General features: G+C 42.5%; 2 protein-coding genes across 3 annotated transcripts in view; both read right to left on the bottom strand.

Annotated features, from left to right (window-relative positions):
- The window catches only part of LOC119383246 (transcriptional regulator ATRX homolog), a 79,164-nt gene extending 67,433 nt beyond the window's left edge, over window positions 1-11,731 (bottom strand). The window contains exons 1-4 of the mRNA XM_049412465.1: window positions 11,093-11,731; window positions 7,081-7,173; window positions 5,165-5,277; window positions 1,581-3,411 (exon numbers count right to left, since the gene is read on the bottom strand). Of these exons, the coding sequence (XP_049268422.1) occupies window positions 1,581-3,411; window positions 5,165-5,277; window positions 7,081-7,173; window positions 11,093-11,123 (2,068 nt within the window). The 5' untranslated portion in view covers window positions 11,124-11,731. The remainder of the gene's footprint in view (window positions 1-1,580; window positions 3,412-5,164; window positions 5,278-7,080; window positions 7,174-11,092) is intronic.
- Window positions 11,732-14,748: 3,017 nt separating this feature from the next.
- LOC119383244 (transcriptional regulator ATRX) overlaps window positions 14,749-24,155 on the bottom strand; it is a 70,372-nt gene continuing 60,965 nt past the window's right edge. Inside the window, exons 24-27 of one of the 2 annotated variants that reach the window (XM_037651295.2) lie at window positions 22,010-22,095; window positions 21,571-21,681; window positions 21,361-21,474; window positions 14,749-16,926 (exon numbers count right to left, since the gene is read on the bottom strand). In XM_037651295.2, the coding sequence (XP_037507223.1) occupies window positions 16,366-16,926; window positions 21,361-21,474; window positions 21,571-21,681; window positions 22,010-22,095 (872 nt within the window). In that variant the 3' untranslated portion in view covers window positions 14,749-16,365. Of the gene's footprint in view, window positions 16,930-21,360; window positions 21,475-21,570; window positions 21,682-22,009; window positions 22,096-24,155 lie in introns of both variants that reach the window. The other variant, XM_037651293.2, reaches the window with a different exon arrangement.

The raw sequence follows: 24,155 nt of genomic DNA, 5'->3' as shown, positions 1-24,155 counted from the left end.
GAACGACGCCCCGATGATGCTACACGAAAACAACGTTCCTGAGACGGCCGCAACCATGGAGTTTCCTATGGTAAAACTACACTTACGCATCACTTTGACAGCTCCCCAAAGAGATTCTGCACAGACTTTTCTTAAAAGGTGAAAGCTTTAGATGCCTCATCAAACGTGAAAATTTACAGGCATCGGCATCTACACAAGTGATGCACGAAATCATCATCACGTGATGACGTCACCATATGACATCATCATGACATCGTAGATCACCAGAATTTGTGACGTCACATGGTAATGACATCACATGACATCATTGCTTGGTCAAAGGTGAGCCGATCCCGGAGGGAGTGCAAAACAAGGCGAGATTCAGAAAGCTTACAATGCCTCCGATCAATACTTCAACTTAAAAGAAAAAGAACGTGGCTTTCCCCTTCGAGTTGACTGAGGCAGATGCATAAGGGACCCCGTGAGCTTTTTACAACGGTTCTTCCGTAAAAGGGGGCAAGTTTGTTGGGAGTGCTTGTGAAAACATTGTCAGAAGTGACCAGTCATTTCTTCATTTATGGAGCACATAGCAAGATTTGCTAAAGGAACTGATTGTCCTCTCTGACGTGACCTTAGCACGATGCAAAGTGCAGAGGCACCCTTTGTCAATAGCAACACCAGAGTCCTTCCTGCTGCACGAGTCTGTGTAACTTCGCGCAACTAATTAATACACTCTAAGCCTAGCACAACTACGGAAAAAGTGCCAAAGTTCACTGAAGCCATCAATCAAAAGTTCCCGTGAGTGCACAATTACACTCTCACTTTTTGTGACGTTGAGCTGCACACAAAGTATGAAAACGTCCGAGCAGTGACTTTTTTTACTGCTAATTTCCCAGTTGAAATTTTAAGATGTATGGAGTTTGGTACAAAAGCTTTTCTTCGAAATAAGGAGTGAAAAACACACGGGCAGAAAATGTGGCAGGAAAAGATACTCCATTTGACTAACCTTTTTGGGATATCAGAGTTCAAGATAACAAGGGTGTACTTAGGCCACGAGGCATCCTTAGAAGCAACACTACTAACAATTGTTCATGTTCAGTACATTTTGTGTTGTTTTGCAACTTTTGTATTTGCTGCCTCCACTCCTGTGATAGCCCTTCGAGGTTGCAGTATGTTGAAATTAAAAAAAAAAATGACAGCCCAGTTGCAAGAAAAAGGTGGAAACTGCAACAGTCATCTTGAGGAATTTTAGAATGAAGACATGCTGTAAAGACAGTACAGGTTGATAGTGCTTCAGCATAGGGCATTTGTGTAAAAAGTGACGTTGAATGCTAAACTGCCATAAAGATGAAATGTAATAGCTCTCGTCGATTCATTTACAGCTCCTGAGAGTGCACTCTGACACAACTCCTGTGAATGCAGATACTGATATATAATCAATATATATATTATATGCGTAAGAGACATGAACTTGGTAAATTGATCCTTAAATTTTGATGAGCAGTTCAATCCGAATGCACTAGAACACTTCAGAAAAAATAGTCAACACAAAAGTAGTGGCATTATTTTTCAAATGTATTTTGGAGGCAGACTGAACTTACGTGTCTTTGCAGTGTTGAAAGAATCCTCTAGTTCCTCGGCACCGCTCCACTCATCTGTCTCGTATGTCATACACTTTGGAGCATACTGCGAATGATCAACCTCAAGCCGTTCTAAATCCACAGTCACACACATCGTAAGCTTTGGATCCTGATATCTCTCAAATGCCTCTTCCAGATATCTCTGAAGAACTTCTTCTGACATCGGTGGTGGAGCACGAGAAGCACACTTCTTTTTAGTAGAAGCCTTGCGCTTCTGAGCACGTGATTTACTCCGCGATGAATCCCGCCATTCGTCATCATCATCCAAACAATCACTGGTCTCACTTGACGATTCACTGGAATCACTTACGAGCCAACTAGACATCCGTGAGCGTTTCGCTCGGGCGGATCTGCCGACTTTGGAGCGCCTCTTTTTGCTATCATAAAGCTGCCTACGAGTTGCACGCCGAGTCTTTTGCTCCCACTCCTCAACGGTTTCGGAACTCTCACTTGTCGTGCTGCTGTCCTCTTCAGAAGATGAAGGTGGTTTGCTGCCACCTTTGCCTTTCCTAACAAACTTAAACTGAAAAGCTGAGGACTTTGTGCCAATCTCAAAATCACTGTCACTTGAAGTAGAAGAGCTTAGCTCATCGGCGACAGAGGAAGCATTTCCAGTGGGTGGACTTTCTTCTATGTCTTGCACTTTAACTTCAGTTTCAGTGGGAGCAGTCTCTTTGTCGTCATTCTTGGAAGCTATGCTACAGTGCTTACTACTGATCTCCATGGGGAGGCCCGAAATGAGATTCTCGGAAACATCTTCAGATTTGATATTTGCAGCCAAAGATGGCAATTCACCACCCGAGTTAACAGTTAGTGGGCTGTTCAGGGTTCCACGAGTTGCACTATCGCCATTTCCTGCTGCAGAATGTTCAAAACACCCATCTGTCCCCAGTTCTGTCTTAGTTTCAGACATATTCAGCATTTCAGTTATGCGGCTAACTTCTGCAATGTCGATTTCTATCTTCATTGCAGATTCGTCCGGCACTTCAGGCCTGGGGCTAGCTTCTGGACTGTTGATTTCTCTCTTAATTGCTGACACATCTAATATTTCAGTTGTGGGGTTAACTTCTACACCGTTGGTTTTATCTTGAGAGCTTAACTCGCTCCTCCCTTGCACTTGCTTATCTTTCCAGTTGTCTCTATCAGATCCACCGATATGCTGTTCTCCATCAACTGCAATTAGCCTTTCGTTCTCGGTTGTCGCAATGACACTTGGCTGAGAGCCCACTGACGGTAAAGCCTCATGGTAACTGTTTTTACCATGTTTCTTTCTATTGGCACGTTTTACAGACCTCAGATGCTGCCTCTGACAGGTTTCCACATTTTCAGCCATGCAAGACAAAGCACTAGCATGGTCACGAAGCAGCTTGCTTGCTTCTGCTAGGAACCCTTCTGGTCGTCTGGCTAGTTCTGAGAGGGAGTGCTTGATTTCTCTCGCCTTATTGAGCACCAGGTTCCTCATGTCAGTTTCGGAAAGTTTTGGCCTTTTGCTGCGTGTGCTTGATGGCCTCTGTTTCTTCAGCTGTCGACTGTAGTTAGTGATCACATTGGCATAGTTCACCATAGGTTCAAGCGGAGCAGGATCACACACGAAGCACTGCCACTCATCTAGTGACTCGATATGGCTCAGCTCTTGACAGGAGAAGTTGCGGCTGATGCACTCTTTGCAGAAGACACGGCCACAACGGTCGCACAAAACCAGGATACCACCTTCCGCACACCAACTGCAGTACTCGTCACTATCGCTGCCTGGCTGTCGAAACTGGCCATCACCGTAGTACTGGTAGCACCGCTGAAACAAATGATCCCAGAAGATAATGATACGGACAAAGCAGCACAGCAGCTTTTAAATGAAAATAACAAAATAATGTGCACGTCCCCCGTGAAGTTATCAGTGATCATTGTGATCACGCATCATCATTATCAAGTGGAAACATGTAATATTTGTTTATACCTATTACACTGCACACCTCTTCGGTGGAAATTTACTAATACATACTGTCCTAGTTTTTGAAACTAAAATTAGTGGACCCTATCAAGGTCGAAATAACCAAAGTACACTGGACCATAGACACATATTGGTACTGGCTTAGATCTTCAATCACATTCGAATTAACAGAAATTTGATGGCTCTAATTAAATGACCTCACATCTTAAACGAAAATGCAAATTAACTTGGCAAAGCTGTAATGAAGCAATTTACTGACGCTATCCAGTACAACAATGGGTGATATGAGGTTGTTAAGGTTAGGAAAGATACTAATTTCCGCAAACCATCAGGGAGCACGACGCAGTGTTGTGGGTGCAGAGGGAGAGATTGAAAGTTAGGAAGTAGTGGAAAGCACAGCCACCCTTCTTAGTATCAGTACCCAAACAGCACGGAGCACCAGGTTGAGGTACCTATCATCCGTTTAGAAAAACCAGTGTGTCGCCTGGTGGTGCCGGGACTCAAACCCAGAACCTCCCGCACTGGAGGTGGACACAACATTACTTCACTTTTATATAGATATTATAATGTCCTCACGTGTGTAAAGATGCACCTTAGATACAAAGATTTAGCTTTTCTATGAAATATAACTGATCAATGTGATAATGTTTTCAAGACTTTGTGCATTGATGATAGTCCAGATGATTAAGATGTTGCATGAATGGAGGTAAATTCTTTAAAAAATTTTCTTCACGCTCGCACTTCTGTGCTGCCCTCTGTGAGAAAGCACGATGCAAGAAAATGATAACGAAGGTGCACAACGTTGTAGAACATTTTCAGTTTTGCTACATCGTAACTGTACCAACTTCAATGTAAATGTAAAGCTCCTCTGATGAAGTGAAGCAGGGCCATTTTTGGCACAAAGGTTAGCACTGTATAAAAAGCACCTGCATTCCTGAAAGACAGAACACAACTGTAAAAGTGACAAAAACAATCGGAAAGACAATTAAACGCCAAAGCTGGTGCCTAATCATAGAATGGAGTCGCAAAAAGCGTATGCACACTTATATACGTGTATAGCAAACTGTCCTGCAAAAAAGGCAGGAATTCGGGGGAAGATGAAAGCTCGAAGAGATGAGAAAGTCGTAAGCACGGGATGTCACTAGAGCCAAAGTTTCAACCAAGCGGACTTGTCTTCTTCAAAGCTGCAGCCTGTGAAGAAGACAAGTCCACTTGTCGAAACTTTGGCTCCAGCGACATACCGTCTTCGGCCCTGCAGATACTTGTCTTCCCATGTTAAATAAAAGCTTTAACAATGAGCCAGCTTCAATTCCTTAGTCAAATTGCATGTGAAATACAGAAATGACTGACTACATGACTGTAAGAGCAACATAAAGTACATTGATGCCAGTTCACCATAGTCCACGAAATTCCGATATATTGTTTTATTTATTGCAGAGTTAGAGTTGCAAATTTGAAACTTAGTAATTTTTTTTTCTTACAGCTAATTTAAACCTTTTTCTTAGCAAAAACATTCTTCACTGAAAAAAATCAAAGAGCCTACAGCCTACAGTTGTAAACTGTAAACTTTATGAGTAGGACATTTCATGATACTCACTTTACAAACAATTACGTTTAGAAGCTTGTGCTTGTGAAACTTGCTCTTGCGATGATGATTAACCTGAGCTCCACAGGATGTACACAGGACGCAGAGGTTGGCGATCTCCTCAACTGCAAATGAATTGCTTTTAAGCACCGAAGCAGCTACAGAAACAAACTTGCAGTCACAGAGTGATGAGTTATGCATATAATCCCCATAAGGTGTACAAATGAAAAATTGAAACTAGGAAAGGTGAGTTGCTGCTCTGATAAACGGTGCTTAAATGTTGAGATCTCTATAATCGGATATAATTTAAGAAGTCCGGAGAGGCCCCGCCCAGATGACCGAAGCATGGCGGCCGATCACCTCTGCGACTAGAGGAGTAGTCCCGCTCATGCACGCGACAGTGTTCTTCGAAGGCAGGGTCACCGGCCATCCGGCTCATGACATCAGTCTGGAGTGTGCGACCATTGGTGCAGGCTTAAGAGCATCCACCTTTGAGGAGGAAATGCCGCAGACTTCTAAAGTTACATCCGACTATAATTGTTTGTAAGAGCTGAAACAATCACATAAGCTGCACTGCTGCAGTTGTATCAAGCTGCCAGATCAAAAAAAAAAAAAACCCACACAGACATATGGATAACTATATAATAAGATAGATTTGCATATATTTCGCAGCCACTGCATAAACAAAAGCAAGTATATTTTACAAAAGAAATGCCAAACATTATTTGAAAAAGATGGATCATCACAGCCTTGTAACTATTTGTCGTTGGGCAACTTAGTTAATATTTGTTGAAGCCCTTGCAACACAACTAAAACACACAGAGCTAAGTATCAGACACAACCAGTTGCTTTGAATGCAGTATATGTGTCTGGTACAGCATTCTACCTGTGTTCCAAGTGACCTAAAATCACACCGACAAATGTCCTAAGCTCTGTGATCAAACATCCACAATTCCTCTTTTAAATATTTGAGGCCCTTTAGTATAAAATGATTAGGCCAATTCGCAAAAGAGCTTTTCAGCAAGAAAAAAAATTTGGTCAGCAGCACAAGCACCACCTCCACTTCGCCTCGAAAATGAAATTGTGCACCAGAAAATGGTTCTTGTGCATGCGTGAATGTGTGTGTGTGTGGACAGTGCGATACAGTCCATGAGGACTAGAGAAGGGAAAACAGCGCTGAATTTTGGACGAACACAAAGGAAGACAGACAATGCCCGTCGCTGCCTTCCTGCACAATGAACCAAGTTGCCCAAGCCTTAACCCTAGCAAGGACTAGAGAGATAATGAAATGCCAGAGCTAAGTCGACATGCCATTATGAGATAACAGTCAATATAGTGACAGTAACAATCAAATGCAAGGAAAATTGTTGTTGGCTGCTGTCCACAACAGCCCTATGGATGTCTCCAGCAGTTTATTAGGACACTAAAGACTTAATGCAAGGACAAAACACTAAACCAGTTTAGACTAATAAATTATTCCAAGAGAACCTTGTCATTAAGTTTGTAATCACAAGTCCATCATTAGAACATAAAATGAAGCCATAGTGCAATTTTCGTAATTTTGCACTGAAACCACGATGCTGGTAAATCGATGTGATGTCAGGGATTTCAAAGCATTTCTTGTATTTCGACTGCATCGTCCTAATGAAGCTCCCGGAAACTTGGCATGTTAAGTCCCTCGCTGCTCTGGAACACAATGTAATGAAATTTTGCAGATAAATAATTTTACAGACCCCAGCAGACGGTGTCGAAACTTATGACGACATACCACCAAGAAAATGTGGGAACATAAAGGCAACATCGTCATTTGTATTTTTCTTTCTGCACCTATTCTGGCTTACTGATATTTTTATGGCAATAATCTCGATCATAAATAGAAAGGTGTACACGCACATAACGATAGTGTAGTTTCATCTAACATCACCAACCGGTTGTTGGAGGACGCCAAACTGCTCTGTTTTCAGGACTCATCGAGACGGGCACCAGCAAGTCTGGCTCCACTGCCGCTGAACAGCCTTCCTCTGAAATATGCATCACATTTATTTTACAACTACAGCAAATGAACATAACCAGGGACACATAAAGCTAAAGGGAAATGTTACATATGCACTAGCAGACAAACAAAAAAGCAGCCCTTTACGCCATTTCATGTATTCTTCACAGCATAGTCTCTTTAAAAAAAGTATAAAACAAAATTTATTATCATGTACAACTTGTTCATGGCATAGTCTGTTAAACACGCTTAGATGTGAATCACAAGTGCATGCATACATGCTCTGCAGAATATATATAAGAAAAAGTAATTTAGCAGGGTATGTAAATCATGCCCTTGCGATCCCTGACTTTAAAAGGTAATGCTAAAAAGTGGTGCATGCTTAGGGTCACCTTGAAGAGTAGAATGCGATAGCGTAATCAGTCCCTGTTTCCATAGCCTTCTCAATCTCTAGCATGTTTTTTCTTCTTGGTCGACAATTCAGCCATACCACACGGAAGTGAACAACTGTGCGCGTAACATTGGCTGTTTCAAACTATCCTAGAATGCCTACTGCAAGTACAGTTGTGAAGTACCAACTACGCCACAATTTTTCCTTCTGCGAAATGGTGAAGTACCCATTACACATCTATAAGGCAACATGCGCACCTGTGTAGATTCACACGTCGTTGATGCTGTTGCTGATGATTAATTATGCCTGAAAGCTATATAATGGATGGGCCTTTAAACCATCCACTCACTGCGCAATTGACATGGTGCGATACATGGTATGATTTTACACTTCTGTCATGCAACGCTACTACTCACACTACACGCTATTAGTATAGGGTTTTTTTTTTCCTAAACTGTTTCAAGCATTGGTGTGGCTCTGTGGTAGAACACCTGCTTGCCATGCAGAAGGCCTGGGTTCGATTCCACCTCAAAACTATGATTTTTATTATTTGCATCCATCACGATTTTTCACTCACAACCAACGGCACCAACACCAAAATTTCTGCGAAACGATCTCTTCAACGCTATTGCATTAAAAGCTTTTCCAATACCCAATAAGGAAAGTGAGGGCACCAGTGACCGACCTATCAGCTCGTACGATGGAGAGAACAACGTGCACATGCAGATGCTTCTTTTCAGGTCCTGCCTTTCTAGGTGTGCTTTTTGTGCAACGTTTTCCTACTCATTTAGTGGCCCTTGCTAATTATTAAATTGCGCGCACTCGCCCTACATACCCTCCCTTGTGAATGTGTCTACTTATTCAAGCTACCTATAGTTCCCAGCATGCATTATTATGCTGCATTTTGATAGACAAGTAGAAACCAGTCTCTTTTCCCTTCTTCGTGTACCAATGTCCCACAGGTGCCTTTATCATTCTACATATGCCCCATGCTAATCTCTCTACTTTTCTAAAAAGAAGTCACCTTGTTTTGCTCTGATCCTGCAACCTGTTGCTAAAGCTAGATTCACATGACTGCCTGAATGGCTAGCTCAGCTCACAGAATAACAATAAAAACAATAATAATAACTTCTGGGGTTCTATGTCCCATAACCATGACACGATTATGAGGCAAGCCGTAGTGGGAGACTTCGGATTAATTTCGACCACATGGAGTTCTTTAACATGCAAAGTAAACCGGCATTCTTGCATTTCGCCCCACTGAAATGCAGCCGACATAGCTGGCAATCGAACCCACGTCCTCGAGGTAAACAGAATGGCGCCTTACCTGCTAAGCTACCACACCAAGTAACACAGACAAAAGGCACTGCATTTCACTTCAACATGTACATAGATTTTCCTAAAATTAACTAGTGGGGACTCTGGCACTGCGATCGTTCAGCCACCATGGGAATGATGGGTAGTACACGGATTTGCCTAATCTTTGTACTTACGACTTCGAGCGCACTTGTGGCTTTGTTTATTGCTGTGTTTTGGTTTTCTTTCAGACAAAAGAATGGATCGTTGCAAACTTTGTGACCAGATTTGAATTGGTGAGCCTAAAAAAGTTAAAGTGGTGAAGTGGAACTGCTGACTTTTGCTGAACTTCGTTTTGCGACAAAGCGGACGCAGGTGATGCGGAGCCAAACGGAGCCGAAAGAATGAAGTTTAGACAAATCTGTGTACTACCCATCGTTCCCATGCTGGCTGAAGCGGCATGCGTTGCAGCTCCCATAGACACTAGCGCCAGAGTTCCCTCTAGTAAGTATTGTACGAACTCTATGAACATGTAGTCTGATGCACCACAGCAAGTGTAGCGCCTTATCTACCAAAGTGGCCCATTGGGCAAGCCCAGCTTAAAGAAATTGTATAGAGCAACACCAAATAAATTCAGTCTGATGACGACATTCCTTCGTAATTTAAAGGGACACTAAAGAGAAAAATGATTTTTTGCGTATTAGTAAATTACAATATTAGAATATGGAAAACGCCACCCTTACCGCGAGAAGACGTTTGGTAAGTGAGAAAACGCGGGTAGCGACGCCATCTTCAAATTTCCGCACCAAACGCCATGACATCATACACTACGTCATACGCAGTTCCTAATTAGTAAAAATGAAGTACATGGTCCTCTGAGGAGGCCACAGACTTAACATACCAAGTTTCAGGCAATTTCATTGAGCCAATGTCACCAAAATACGAAAAATGTACTTTAAAATCCGCGACGTCCCATGCAGAGATTTTGGTGTAAAATTAAAAAATCAAACATTGATCTTCATTTTCTCCTTTATTAACACACACATGATGGAGAAATTAACAACATTAGAGTTCTCAGAGTACAATTTATCAATCTAAGCCAATTTATAGTTTCCCTTTAGTGTCCCTTTAAGCTATGATAACTCCCAGAAGGTAACAAACAGCTCACTAGGGAAGAAAATGAAAGCCAAACTCCTGTTTTTCTTCTTTATTACGTGTTGTTCCGTCAGATCCAGCACCAACTATGAAGTGCACATGCTGCCTGCTAATAAGACTATGCAATTGCCAGCTCTGAAGCTTTGCCAAGATTGCTTCATTAAGATATACTACTAATTTATAATGAATGTATCTGAAGTTAAATTTTCCCTGCACCTTGCTTTTAAGCAACGTGAAGGGCACAGACCATCAGTTATTATTATTTTTCAAATGCCATTCTGAAACTTGGTTATGATCTCGGGCTCCCCAGTCTGTAGTCCTCAAAAAGAAGAGGCTGTTTGTCTTTTGTGGAGAAATATTAGTTCTGCATAAAGGGGGGCTTGCAATATCAATGTTATGAAGCGGCACACCATTAGCAAGATAAATATAAATCGCAATTTTTATCGAATCTATTTTTATAGCAGCTTCGTATTGGTAGCTATCTGTAAGTAACCATAACATGTTGTGTGATTTTGTGACGAACACAAGAGCCAGACAACAGGAATATTTATCTACATTGCAAGGCAAGGCCGACACTGCGAAACTGCAGCCGTCCATTGGCTACGTTCACAATCCTTTGCCAGCTAAGCTAAAGGTATGACACATGCTGCGGTTTACCCTAGGACATGACCGATCACACACATGTGCCATGATCCTGCCAAATCGCCTTCATTGCTGTGTCAAGCCCCTCCTTTATCCCTGTATTCAGTCACTTATACACAGAACACTGTACAAGGTTGATGCAGTAAAGTAAACTAATTTATTCCCGGCACAAGGAAAATGGTGTTTTGGCGTGCACCTACACCGGGCTTCAGAAATGGCTGATGTGCGGGTGTAAGTCGTCATACTGCACTTGATCAATGTCTTCAGAGGCTAGAATAAGCGCCCAAATACAGAAGAGAGGACACAACGCTGTGTTGTGTCTTCTCTTTTCTGCCCTCGTTCAATTTGCACTGTGCAATCATATCTACCTATCTTCACCCTAAACGATGAAACAGGCGATGAAAAAGCTCGTCATCGTATCTATTCTTAACCATATAGCAAAATCACTCATGAAGACCTTTACCGGCTGTCTTGGAGCTCGAGACGTCGGCCATGGCCAAAACCCCTTCTTTTTCGTGCCTCCTGACGTTGTGGGAGACCCGCTAGGTTTCGAAGGCACAATGAACGCACGTAAATGCACACGATATTCACATTATTCGGATCCTGGCACAGTTTGTCTGATGAGAAGACGACGACTGGACCCGCATCCTGTGCGTTTCATACATGGCGCTAGTCAAGATCCCACACCATTACAGCCGTCGATTGGCTACGTTCACAAGCCTTTGCCGGCTAAGCTAAACGTATGGCACATGCTGCGGTTTACACTTGGACATGACCGATCACACTGAATGTGTCAAATGACGCTCTAGTAATAACACCATGGAATGAATGCCCAAAGTAACTGTGCGCGGGCATGGTTAAAAGCCCGCCTTTAAGTACGTGCTTCGCGACTTGTGCCGATTCAGCTGACTGTCGCTTGCTACAGGGCATAGCGTACGAAAAGTCGCCAGCGCGCTTTGTTGTCACTACATGACACAACACGGTAACACGACAACGAAACTTCCGTGCAGCTGATCACCGATGGCTACCGCAAGGCAGTAGTTCGGCATACTCCGTTCATTGAGCCAGCGACGGTCCAGTTATCAGCGACGCCGACACAGCAAGAGCAAGATGGCGACGCCCATGGAAGATGGCGATGGCGATGCGATTTCGTGATCACCATGAATATTACCCTTGCTTTTTCGTCTACTTTAATTTCTTACCGTTCGTGTCACAATTCCTACACTGCAGTTAAAAAATACAAATAATGTCCCCTATGCTTGCCTTGGCTTCACTGCCTGTTGTCTTCCCTTGATTACTCATTGTAACGTGTGTCGAATCTTCTTACGAGTTAGAAAATTCTATCCAAGGAATAAAGGAAAGAAGATGACTCTTAAGGGCTCGTTTTCTTTGTTAGACACATTATTAATGAGAACTAACAGACAATAACGCCATGGAAAGTATAGGGGGTGTTATCTGTAGTATTTAGAATGTAAATGTGAAGAAAGTAAAGTGGACGAAAAGATAACTTGCCGCCGGCAAGTTATCTTTTCGTCCACTTTACTTTCTTCACATTTACATTCTAAATACTACAGATAACACCCCCTATACTTTCCATGGCGTTATTGTCTGTTAGTTCTCATTAATTATCCAAGGAATAAAGATACGTAAAAGTGTTCGTTAAAACGGTAAAATTTCGCAAGGCGGTGTCCACACCACGGTCCGAAGGGGACCTGTGTGGGAAGCTACGTAAAGTTTTCTACGCTATTTACTATAATGAAACCATTATCACCGAGTAAACGTTTCTTTTTAAACAAAATAACCACTCACAGCCACAAGCTTTACCAGCTTCACAACAAACCACACACATGGCAGAGAATGAAGACATATTGTACTTATGTTTTTTTTTATTTCATTATTACTATATATATTCATATTTGATCGAGCGCCAAAATTTTCTATCAAACTTGTAAAGTTTCTATTCTGTAACCTCCTTTCTAAAATATTCTAACACGTTATAAAACCACTCACTTCTTGGCCAATCCCCCGCAGTGGGTGTGAGCCATAGTTGAAGGCGAACAAGAACAAGATGTTGACGAGTTGTCCTGCGGCGCTTCGTCTTTGTCCTCGTTAAGAGTTACTGTATATGCTACCTAAAGGTAGCATATACAGTAACTCTAGTCCTCGTTTCTTGCCACGCTTTCCGAGACAAACCGCTCTGACGTCGCGGACTTTTGAAGTTACGGAAACGCTGTTGAACAAGTGCAAGAGCACTTATTTGCGAAGCGAACGAGTAATTGCGAAATTATTGCGAAAGCGTTTTATGGGACACTCCATGCGCAGATTTGTAGACGGCGTCGTTGTCGCTGTGATGGGACACTAAAGGCAAATATTAAGTCGACATTGATTGTTGAAATAGCGGTCCAGAAACCTCGTAGTGCTACTTTTGTGCCAAGTAAATACTTATTTTGAAATAAAATCACGTTTTAGTGGTCCGCATTGCGTTAGCGCACTTCAAATCACCCGCCTGAAAGCGGTCTTTCTCACGTCACTGTGTCCGTGCCCAACGTTGCTCGCCTTTACTGCGCGGCAACGTGCACCATTCGGGCATCCGGCAACATCACATGCATGCGGCATTTTGTCGAACTTTCTGTCAGAGCGACTCCAACGCTAAATGCAGCTTTACTACTGTGAAACCGGAGGAAGTAAGTAGCACGGGCACCCAGCGATGCCCGTTTGTAGAGTTTCTTCTGCTTTATTTACCAAAGCACCGATGACGTCAATGTTTGAGGTAAGCATGCAGGGTTACCTCGGCACGAGAACCTTGTTAGGGAGATTCGCAAACTCGGTGTGTGACATGCACGCTACTTTTAGATGTGATTTATCGACTTCCTGCTTGTTATGACAGTTGAGATACGTGCAGTCTACAGCGAGTTCCATCTGGTTGTTTCCTCGTTCAGATGTAGCGCCGGAGAAGCGCCGGTGGAAGGAGCAATCGTGCGCGTGGCGAGGCAGTGGCACCATCTCTTGCGCAGCATGGGTGTCAGTCGCATGTTTCTAAGGCGTTTTTAGCGACATTAATTACTGAGATTACTTCTTGGTTATTTCTGTTGTTATTTTAGACCTCGTTCGTTTATTTTAACCCAGTTTTCAGCATTGCTAGCCTTGTTCTAGGCCTGTATTGACTGTATTGATCTTGAGCGTGATCACGCCACGAGATCAATGAATGGACGACAAGTTGGGCCCCTAAAGTGCTATGCACTTTAAAAAGTTTCATTGGGATCTCTTCCATCTTGATCAATCCTCTGGCTCTGTAGGTACAGTTTAAGAATGGTTTTATCCATGTAATGTTATCTTCAGCATTTATCTTATCAACGTCACAATGACATCTGTTTCATTTAAGCGACAGTGCTGCTTAGTGCTTGCCTTTTCCATTCTCTCTCAGGACTCGGCTCCATGAAGCGTCAACTTCACATTACTGATTATACCGTACACTAGAATACTGTCTTACAGATAGAATACCAACGGTTCTGACTGTACTAGAATGGAAAGTGGAGTGCTCCACCACATTTGCAAACCTAGAAAAGCAATTACTCATGCAGGAGGCAGCAGCACGTGCCACTTGGCTGCAATGTGTTGTCCCTATCAATAGCTTATGAATTCTGGCCAGATGTTAGGGCTCTTGGAGTACTTGTTTTTACAATGTGATGATGATGCCATGATATAAGTGGCTGCCAATGAGCCTGCAGCGACACATTACTGCATGAGGCTATCCGTGGCAGAAACTAGGCTAAAGTAGACACATGATTATTGTCATGATTGTCTAAATCATTCTAGCCATCCAAATAATCTTCGTGCACATAATACTTTGTGCATCAGATGATCGCATCCTGTCAACTGTCTGATAGCTTTGAAGTGTACATCAAATCGAACAAGCCGCATGACTGTCTTCCCGTAAACGGTCCCGACAACTTTGACAACGCATCTCCTTCACGTGATTCTAACTTTGCATAAAAATACTTCACCGGTCATTCTTAATTATTCTACAGCAAAAGTAATGCAAGAGCAAGTATGCACAATTCCCCCAATCACCATGAAATATCATTTTCAACAGATGAAAGCCACTGGCATGGCATAAAATCATGAAAACACTTTTATGACATGGTAAAAGCTGCTGAACAGAGATATGCAGAATTGTTCCAGCATATGCATATGAGAATTGACTGTCAGACTGTACACATGCTCCTTAAATGTAGGAAAGGTAGCAGCATGTGAGCTGGAAAAAAAAAAAAAAAAGAAGTGTAGAAACCTTAATACATGCAGCCACCATCACATTTTTTTTTTTTACTTTCATATGAACACACACTAGCTGTACACATAAGATACAGTAGTCACCGAGTCATGACTGACCTAAAGGAACACGATAGCAATAAAAAATGACTAAAAATGTACAGGACCCCTATCAGCAGACCTAGCAAGGTCAAGAAATTATAATTTTCCCTGCTTTAGGGTGTCAACTGTGCTTGAAATGCATCTATCCAGGATGCATCAATAGCACAACTTTAAATTTATACAAGCACACAGTGCATAAGCTTATGCAAACTATAATTATAAAGAGAAGAAGCGAAAACTTTATATAACCATGAACAACCAATTAAAACAAAGCTGACAAGTTCAACTTTACAAGATACTTTCATACACCCACTGCAGCTTGTGGTGTTACTGCACCCAAAATCTCAACAACCATGTATGGCTCTAAGGTTTTGTAGCAACACTGCACTCTGCGAGAAAAAAAGCTAATTTCACATCTTTCATAAATACAATATACCAAAATGTGCGAGGGAAAGTCGTGCTCATACTTTTTTATGCTTTTTGGGCCATTCAACAAGGTGCTGAAACACGCAAAAAGAAAAAAAATGAAATGCAGGAATGGGGTTATTTCCAAACCCCGTGCTCACAATTGCAGCATGTGTATTATCTCTTGGCAACATAAGGGGATAAAATAAGAATACAATGACAAAAATAATGAACCCAATACAAGAAACAAGTGAATGGAGACCAGGTGTTGGTTTGAATGGTGCAGCCAATATCTGCTCCCAAAGCATCAATGAAGTATTACAATTTTGTTCAGTGCAATGCAATGACAATTGTTCTTAAAGAATGGCACTCAATGCCCCAGCACATCACTGCAAGAGGTCACGAGCATACTACAGCAAAAGTGGTCTCTGGCATTACGGGACAGTCTGTATGCATAAACTTGTCATGTCGAGGAATATGGTACATTTGCTCGAGTTGGTGACATAGTGTAATGGAAAACAGTTGTACAGTTAAGCAATGAAAAAGGGAGTTAAACGTCGTCATTGCTGCCATTTTTTCAGCTGTACTTTCCACTGCTCAAGGAAAAGCTTACATTTCTACATCTGCAACACCATTTGCGAACGATACTTTTAAAATAATGCATCAGAAGTTACAATAATGGCACTGATTTTTGCTGTCTTTACCACATGAACAAGACCCTAAAATGTAGTACATTTGATGAATTGCCGGCCACGCAACTGATCAAGCAACAAATAAGTTACAATGTCTTACTGAATTACAGCCCCCGATGTTTGTCACAGTAACAAGACCAACCTTAACATTTGATACGACGGTTACACCAGACATGAAAGCCTACGTGCAGTAGTTTTGACTGTCAACCCCATAAATGAACAAAAAAATATTATATACGCAAAATTTCAGTTCAGAAAGTCACCAGTGTCACTGCACAGCAGTGGCAACCTCACTGGCCTCCTTGCAGCCAGTGCTGGTGGCAAATTCTAAGCTCAGCAAGGGTCCGTGAGAAGGACACAGTAAGAGCCTCAGTCGATGATCTCCGTGATCACAACTGATGACGACGCTGGCTGTCGCGTGCCGGAAGACTGACGACGAGCCTGCAGCCTGCCCGTCATCCTCTACTTCGGAGATCACCACACTCTGTGGTGGGACATTGTTGCCCATTTGCTGCATGAGCAGCTGTTGGAAGGCCATCCGCTGCTGGTTCAAAGCATAGCTATTTGCCGTTGCAGGGCTGGCCCCACGTCTGATGCAGAAATTGTAAGCGTTGGTATAGATCTGTTGTGCCTGTGGAATGTGTACCCCCGCTTGTGGCATTCTCTGTTGTTGCTGCTGGAACTGGTAGCGTGCCTGCTGCTGTGCAAATTGAGCACGTGCCTGTGCCTGGGCCTGTGCCTGGGCCTGTGCTTGTGCCTGAGCTTGTGCCTGTTGCTGCTGGTAAGCCCGCTGACGATAGTACTGCTGTTGTGGCGTCTCTTGCTGCTGCTGCTGTTGGAGCAGAATATAAGGCACAGGTTGTAACAGCTATGTCATTACTTCCCATTTAAAGCATGTAAAATTTACCACTTTGTAGCCCAATTCACGTTTCTGCAAAGCAACACAATCTTTAAGTGAATTTCACTTCATACGAAATACGTGTTGAGAGACGCTGAAGGGATGGGCTCCATCTTAATTTTGATCACTTGAGTTTTTTTTTTTTTTAAGTATGCATGAACCTACTCAGTTGTTTCTGCATACTACCATTATCCAACACAGAGGTTTCATCCAGCGATCTACTACCAGAATGCAATGGGCAATGAGTGACTGGCGGATACTAAACACTTACGGCAAAGCTAAAACATAGCCCGTGTTTCACCAGCGTACCAGCTGCTTCTGTTTCAGACACAATCCTTTCCAATGCATGACACAGTGACGCATGTAGGTGAAGGGGCAATTTATGGTTAACATGCACAAAGTTATCACAGTTAGGCAATGAATTCTGCAATGATGATTATAAGAAATACAGGGATCGCAACTCTACCATCTTTTATAGAAAAACTTTGCAAGCACATTTACTTCAGTACTATGAGCTCTGTATTAAGCATTATTAAGCTTTACAGCTCACAGCTTAAGAGTCTTGAAGCGACACACAAGCTATGAGGGATCCTTAAGTGAGGCAGGCTCCGAAATATCTTGAAAATCTAAGGTTGTTTATAAGCATCTAAATACAAGTACACCAAGCCCGTAGCTGGGGGGGGGGGTGCCCTAGCCCCCTCCCTCTTTAAAATTTTGATGAGGGGGTGCTTCACCAAAAAGAAAGAATGAAAATAGGTGTTTTTCTCAAACAGTCAAAACCTTCAGAAAGTGGACTGGGGTTGGGAAACAAATGCACAACCTTGCATTTAGTGGCAGAACATTATTGAGTACAGTTCAACCCCTTTATAAGAGACATGCACCGGGGAGCAATTCTTGTCTTTTATATGAGGTGTCTCTTATAAGCAGGGTACCACATATGCCTTTTCTTATCAACCTTTATTTTAATGTAGGCCCACTGGTGTCTCTTATACCCAGTTGTCTGTTACATCAGTGTCTCTTATAAAGGGGAATGAAGGTGAAAGCTTTGGCGAGTTGGCTCTTGCTCATCACTGCTAGTAGGTGAGTTTGCAATGATTAGTATACGAGTTTGCACTTCACACAAGGAAAAGAAAACGTCAATGACCCCATTAAAACACTTAAACTGCCTGTTTTGTGAATGTACTCTATGAATGCATGACACAAGAATAACAACAGTGGGTTGTGCATTCAAGTTTGTTCGTCATGCAAGATTTTCCTGACGAAGTTATTCCTTGCCAAAACAGATTTTCATGATTTAGTTATTGTGTACCTAGAGTGATACAGTTAAGCTTCATTACTATGAGCTTGGAGAGGCACCGTAATTACTTCTATACATACCATACAGTCCTTAGCAAGCACTCCTACCTAGTACAAAAGCCCCCACACATCTTCTCCAGTGACTTGAATTTGGCACTAACCATCAAACAAGCACACCAGAGTGCTGCCAAAAATCTGCAGTGAGCTAAGAAGAGTTTGGTGCAATTAATGCATGGACTTGGTTATAACTAGAGCTGTGCAAATAGCAAAATTTTGGGTGCGAAGCAAATTCGAATACTGAAGTGTGAGTGCAAATCGAATCGAATATTTTTCGAATATTTCTCGAATATTTCTAGAATGTTGTTCGAATACTTCGAAGCGAAATTGCAGAAAAAAGAAGAGGCTTCCTAAGCATATTCTTATGAGATAACAACATGAAAGTGTTTCTTTTTGCTAGGTTGATGAAGCACTGGCAGGGTGGTGTTTCATAGTTGTCTTATCAAGAATGAAGCAATGTAGAGGCCGAATTCTATTTATGTACATGATTTGGTGCAACCAAAGTGTTGCTGACAACACTTTACATGTGGTAGGCAAAGATGCCATTTCCTCAGCTTCTCCTCCTCTTTCAACTTCTGTGGAAGCCCAGCTAATGTGCGGCAGACAAGGGTGTGCTCGCTTCAAGTCCGGACTTCCGAATCTGCCTCATAGACGTCGATATATAAGAACATCCGAAATTTTGGATGCTAAAGAGCTTTGGCTTCTGATTTGTCGGACTTCCTGCCCCAATTTCACGTCCAAAACAGCATTAATAGAGCCCCCACCTCTGCCACATCTTTCATCTCCATGTTGGAACCAGCGTTTTCTTGAGTTAATACATTTGCGACCGGAGCAGAGCTTGAAGGGCAGCTTTGCCGCAATACCGGGGTGTGATGAGGTGAAGCATATTGAAAATCGAGAGACCACTTCCAATCAGACGTTGACTGTCTCTTGGCAAAGTTTGACCGTAACGGAGCTTGAAAGGCAGCTTTGCCGCAATACCGGGGTGTGATGAGGTGAAGATATTGAAAATCTAGGGACCACTTCTAATTGGACGTTGACTGTCTCTTGGCAAAGTTCGACCGTAACGGCGCTTAAAAGCCAGCTTTGCCGCAATACGAGTGTAATGAGGTGAAGCATATTGAAAATCTGAAGGGGTCACTTTCAATCGGATGTTGACTGTATTTGTTTTTGGGAAGTTCGAATACAGTCGAGTCCACTTATAACAATATTGAGGTGCCATGAAAATATCATTGTTATAACCGCTTATTGTTATAAGCGGGTTATGCCGAAAATAACAAAGAAAACGTGACAAACAAGAGCATTTAATGAGGGGAACATGATAAACAAGAGCACTTAATGAGGCGGAAGTTGCTTACTCTTTTCACTTTTTAGCAGGTAGAAAACTGTAAGCAGTCAGCTTCGACTGCTTACGTCGCATGCCACCGCTGCAGTCGAAGCGGTGGCACGCGAGCCTCTTCGGCGCGCACTCGCCGCGTGCGAGGCCAAGTGCGCTATCGCCTGGCCGCCGCGTGTATGCTCTCATGCCCTTTTGCGTAATAGGCGGGGTTTGGGTGGCACTGTCGCAGCGTTTTTGCATTTTTGTTTCATTCAGGGTTTGTTCCAGTGCCCACATTTAATTGTTATAACCGATATTGCATCATGACAGCATTGTTATAAGCGGTTTATTTTGCCATAGAATACAATGAAAAGCTGACGGTGCCGCGGCTGTCCATTGTTATATCCGATATATTCTTAAAACCGGTATTGTTATAAGTGGACTCGACTGTAGTTCGAATTGTAAAATTCCAGTGCGAATCGAATCGAATAGCAAACACTATTCGAAAAATATTCGAAATTTCGAATATTTGCACACCCCTAGTTATAACGAATTTCGTATCCCAAAACTAAAATCCTTAGGCTTTCACACTGACTGCATTGCCGACTGCAGTGTGAGACGGCAATTCAGTTCCCGCAACCCAAATCCTGCCACACTGTCACTGGCTTCCTCCATACTCGTTCATCACTGCCATGGCATTTCTCCCCTTATTTTTCTCTGTCTCGCTAGCTGCAAAGGCCAGTGTAATCCAGCAACCTAGAGTGCAGTTAGGAGCATTCTGGGCATGGCCTTTGAGACTGCAGCAGCAAGGCATGCTCAAGGCGTGTCCATCGATATTGAATCGTAGCAATCTCAGAGGCCATGCATAACTGCACAATGCGACACCCAGCAGTAGAGACATAAGCAAATGTTTACAACGGATACATACTGGGAAGTGAGTTGAGTACCGTAAATGAGTACAGACACGAATTTTAGAAATTTTCATGTTGTGGCTCCAAATAAAAGCACCGGTGTCGAGAAGCCTAAATAGAGTATTGTGGTGCCTCGGAATGCATTGCATATATTTTTATTCGTATATTTTAAGGAAACGCCTTTGGTTTTGATGTCCAGGAGGCGGTTTCATAGTGAGGTGTCAGCACACTTACATAGGTTTAAGACACGTAGGGACAGCACCTTGTGACGTCCTTGCAACAGCATCTGTCGTATGCTGTCAGTTGCACGTGGTGCCCATAACAACGGTGAGTGAATTGTCCAGTGACTCCTGACAGCAATTTCGGTGATTTTGAGCACATGAAGGATGCGGTGTTCGCTATCCCGGCGAACTGTATTGACCCATCATGATAATGTCCATTGTGATGGCGCTGGCTTGTAGATGCTTGGTGATGAAAACATTAAAATGAAACAAATATTTTATACGTACTATTTCCTGGCTACAGAGTGTGGAGAGCGTTAACGCTGCATGCAAGGGAAATGAAAGATGTCCCTTTTTCAATGCCTCAAAATTGTGTCAGTACTCTTTTAAGAATGCAAATTGAATTGGTAGCAAACAGTTGCCGTATTGCACTGGAGTAACGATGAAACGGTCACTAGGGTCATACTCGCACAACTTTCAGTATGTTGCGTATGTGCATGTTCACCCACAGCGGCAGGCGTTCAGCCAGACTAGTCAGCGACCCTCAGCATGTGTCACTTACCGCTCCAAGTCCTTGAAGTTTAGCAAGGACCTGGTTCAACTGTTGAATGGCCATGCCCGATTCCGTAAGTTGAATAATGACTTCGTTTGGTATTGGCTGCTTTGACTTGAGGAACTGAAATGCAATCCAGGAAAACAAAATGATTGTCAATGAACATAATATAAATTAAAAGTCAATAATTCACAGAAAAATGACCACTGAAAAGCTCACCATGGTTCTTTTCTCAAATGCACTCATTTGCCGCTGCTGGAACTCTTGACGGTAGGCAAGCAGAACCCTCCTTAGCTGATCAACAAGTTGAATAGGCGTCAAGTATGGGAACTGCACGAATAAAAAAAATTTTTTTTTTTAGCTAAGACAAACACAGAAAGCATGCACAACATGTGTATGCTCCTAAACAGAATGGAGGACATCCTTCACCATAACAAGCCATAAAGACATACAAAGAAGCACACACTCACACACATGAGGGTGTGCAGACACCCCTCCCTTACTAAACCAACCCTTTATGCAGCCTTTAATCCTAGGCTACACTGAAGAATGGGCACCTTCCAAATTCCATGCTGCTAGAATGGAAAATGTGACAAAGGCTGGCACATTTGAAAGAAGCCTGCTAAAAGAGCAATGTGAAGTGAGCTAGTCTACTTACCTTGACTTTAATGTCAGCAATCATCTTACTGAGGTCCAGCGAGAGCCTGAAGGACTGCCCGGTACCCTCTGAAGGGATATTCGTTGCTGCAAAAACAAAAACATTTGATCATCAGTGTCAGGAAGACAAATAGAAATATGGCAAGAAGCGTTTCTTTCACCACAGAGTTTCAAAGAAAGGAAGGAACCTCGCAACCGGTGTCTATGGGAGTTGCAAGAATGGTGGTTCAACAAGCGAAGGAATGACAGATTAGAAAATACATTTGTCTGATCTTCATTCTTATGGCTTTACATGGCTTTGTGATGTATCAAACTGTGCAGTTCCAACAAAACATTGTGATACAAACGTGACGTCTTGCAGTGTTTGTGCATTTTTGTGGATTGTTGAAAAGCTTTCCGTGTTTTAGAAAACTATTGCTTATGAAATTTAGGCCAATAAAAGCAGATGAAGCATAGTAAATAAAGCCACAAGTACATACAAAGATCAGAGAAACCTGCGCGTCCTAAGCATAATTTTCATGGAGGCTAAACGACCGCAGTTCCCTCTGAGTAATTTGGGCAGGAAACTTTGATTGGATGATTGGCATCGTGAAATAAGAGCCACTTTTCAGTTGCAAGAGAGACTACACAGCCTGTATGTATAGCGTGAAGCTATGAAATCACAACACGATAAAGAAGCCTTCTGTTGAAATAGTGCTACTATCAAGAACAATTAAATGTGCAAGAAATGATAGGAGGTACGCGCAACACACATGCACATACTTTTCCAAGCAGTTTACTACCATCAGTTCATTCTTGCATGGAATACCAGCATGCCAAAACTGCTATACTGTGAAGATTCTTATCGAGAGTTTACAAGCAAGAACAACTGGCTGACACATTTCATTGGCCTAGCAGGTGGGAGGATATTGTGAGCACAGGCTGTACCAAAGTTTACAAGACACGTGTTTCATAAAATATATAACTAAAATGTAATTTCAATTTTATCTTAAAGGCATTAAATAAGTGTAATGCTATGTTGTTTGGATAAACTAGTACATGGAACACACTAGAAACATACGGGCTATGTGGCAGGCTAACGAAATATCCAGCCACCATTAAAAAAGAACTCTTTGGGCAAGTAAGTGCTTATGCTAACTGTACACAATCGTTTATGGCACAAGATTCAGATTCTGAAAAGGCATTAGCATAGAGACAGGCAGTAAAATGTCAGTCAGCTATCCCTGGAAAATGTAGGGACCAACCTGCGAGAGGATTGATGGAATTGTTTTGTACTAAGGAAAAAGGGTCTGCATTTGTCAGCGACATATCTAGTGCATTGTACTAAACAGAAACGTTCATTCTTGAAAAACGGCTACTATGACTATGTACAGTGGACTCTCGTTAAACAAAACCTGAAGGAACCAGGAAAGCTTGTTCCATTTAGCAGAAGTTGTGTTCACTGAGAGATGAACAGGGGTGCAGAATCCAAGTACGAAACCAGTTATATTAGATGCAGTTCCGTTTAAGCAGCAGTTCCCGTTTAGAAGATTTCCTGTTTACGGAGAGTCTACTTTAATTCTGTGCCACACCTCATCTCTGATGAACGTACGTAGAACTATATTCCGTTTGCACATATCTGCAACTGTCATTAAATAGTTGGTAGTGGTGTTTTACTATCCATCTCTTCTGTACCCCTTTTTTTACTGCAATACACTCTTGATAATTCAAACTCAAGGGGACCCCAGCATTTTGTTTGAATTATCCGAAGTTATAAATGTGACTTGGGCCAACGTACCAACTTATGTTTCAATGTTTATTGCTTCTCGGGCCGCAGCAACATCACAAACAACTCTGCATGACTACCAGTAATGTATTTAGACGTCAGCGATCATACTGGTGTTCGTTATTATACAGCACGTGTGTGCCTGCAAAACTAAGGGACAGAATGTGGCCTGCCCCGTGACAGCTGGTAGCCCCTTCCAAACCTTACCACACTTCCGCATGACACCCCCGTATGGCAGCAAAAGTGGCTCAAGCATCTGGCACATGTCAAACCAAAGCCTGAACGTCTCCGTTCATGAGGAACATAATGGCAGGTCCTAACGTGCAAATCATGACACGCATGTCATGTGCAGCATGATTTACATGACGTGGTCTCGGGGTGC

Source organism: Rhipicephalus sanguineus, chromosome 2 (assembly GCF_013339695.2).
Source record: "Rhipicephalus sanguineus isolate Rsan-2018 chromosome 2, BIME_Rsan_1.4, whole genome shotgun sequence".
Classification (NCBI taxonomy): domain Eukaryota; kingdom Metazoa; phylum Arthropoda; class Arachnida; order Ixodida; family Ixodidae; genus Rhipicephalus; species Rhipicephalus sanguineus.
The sequence above is the reverse complement of the archived record's forward strand: the minus strand, read 5'-3'. Positions and strand labels throughout refer to the sequence as shown.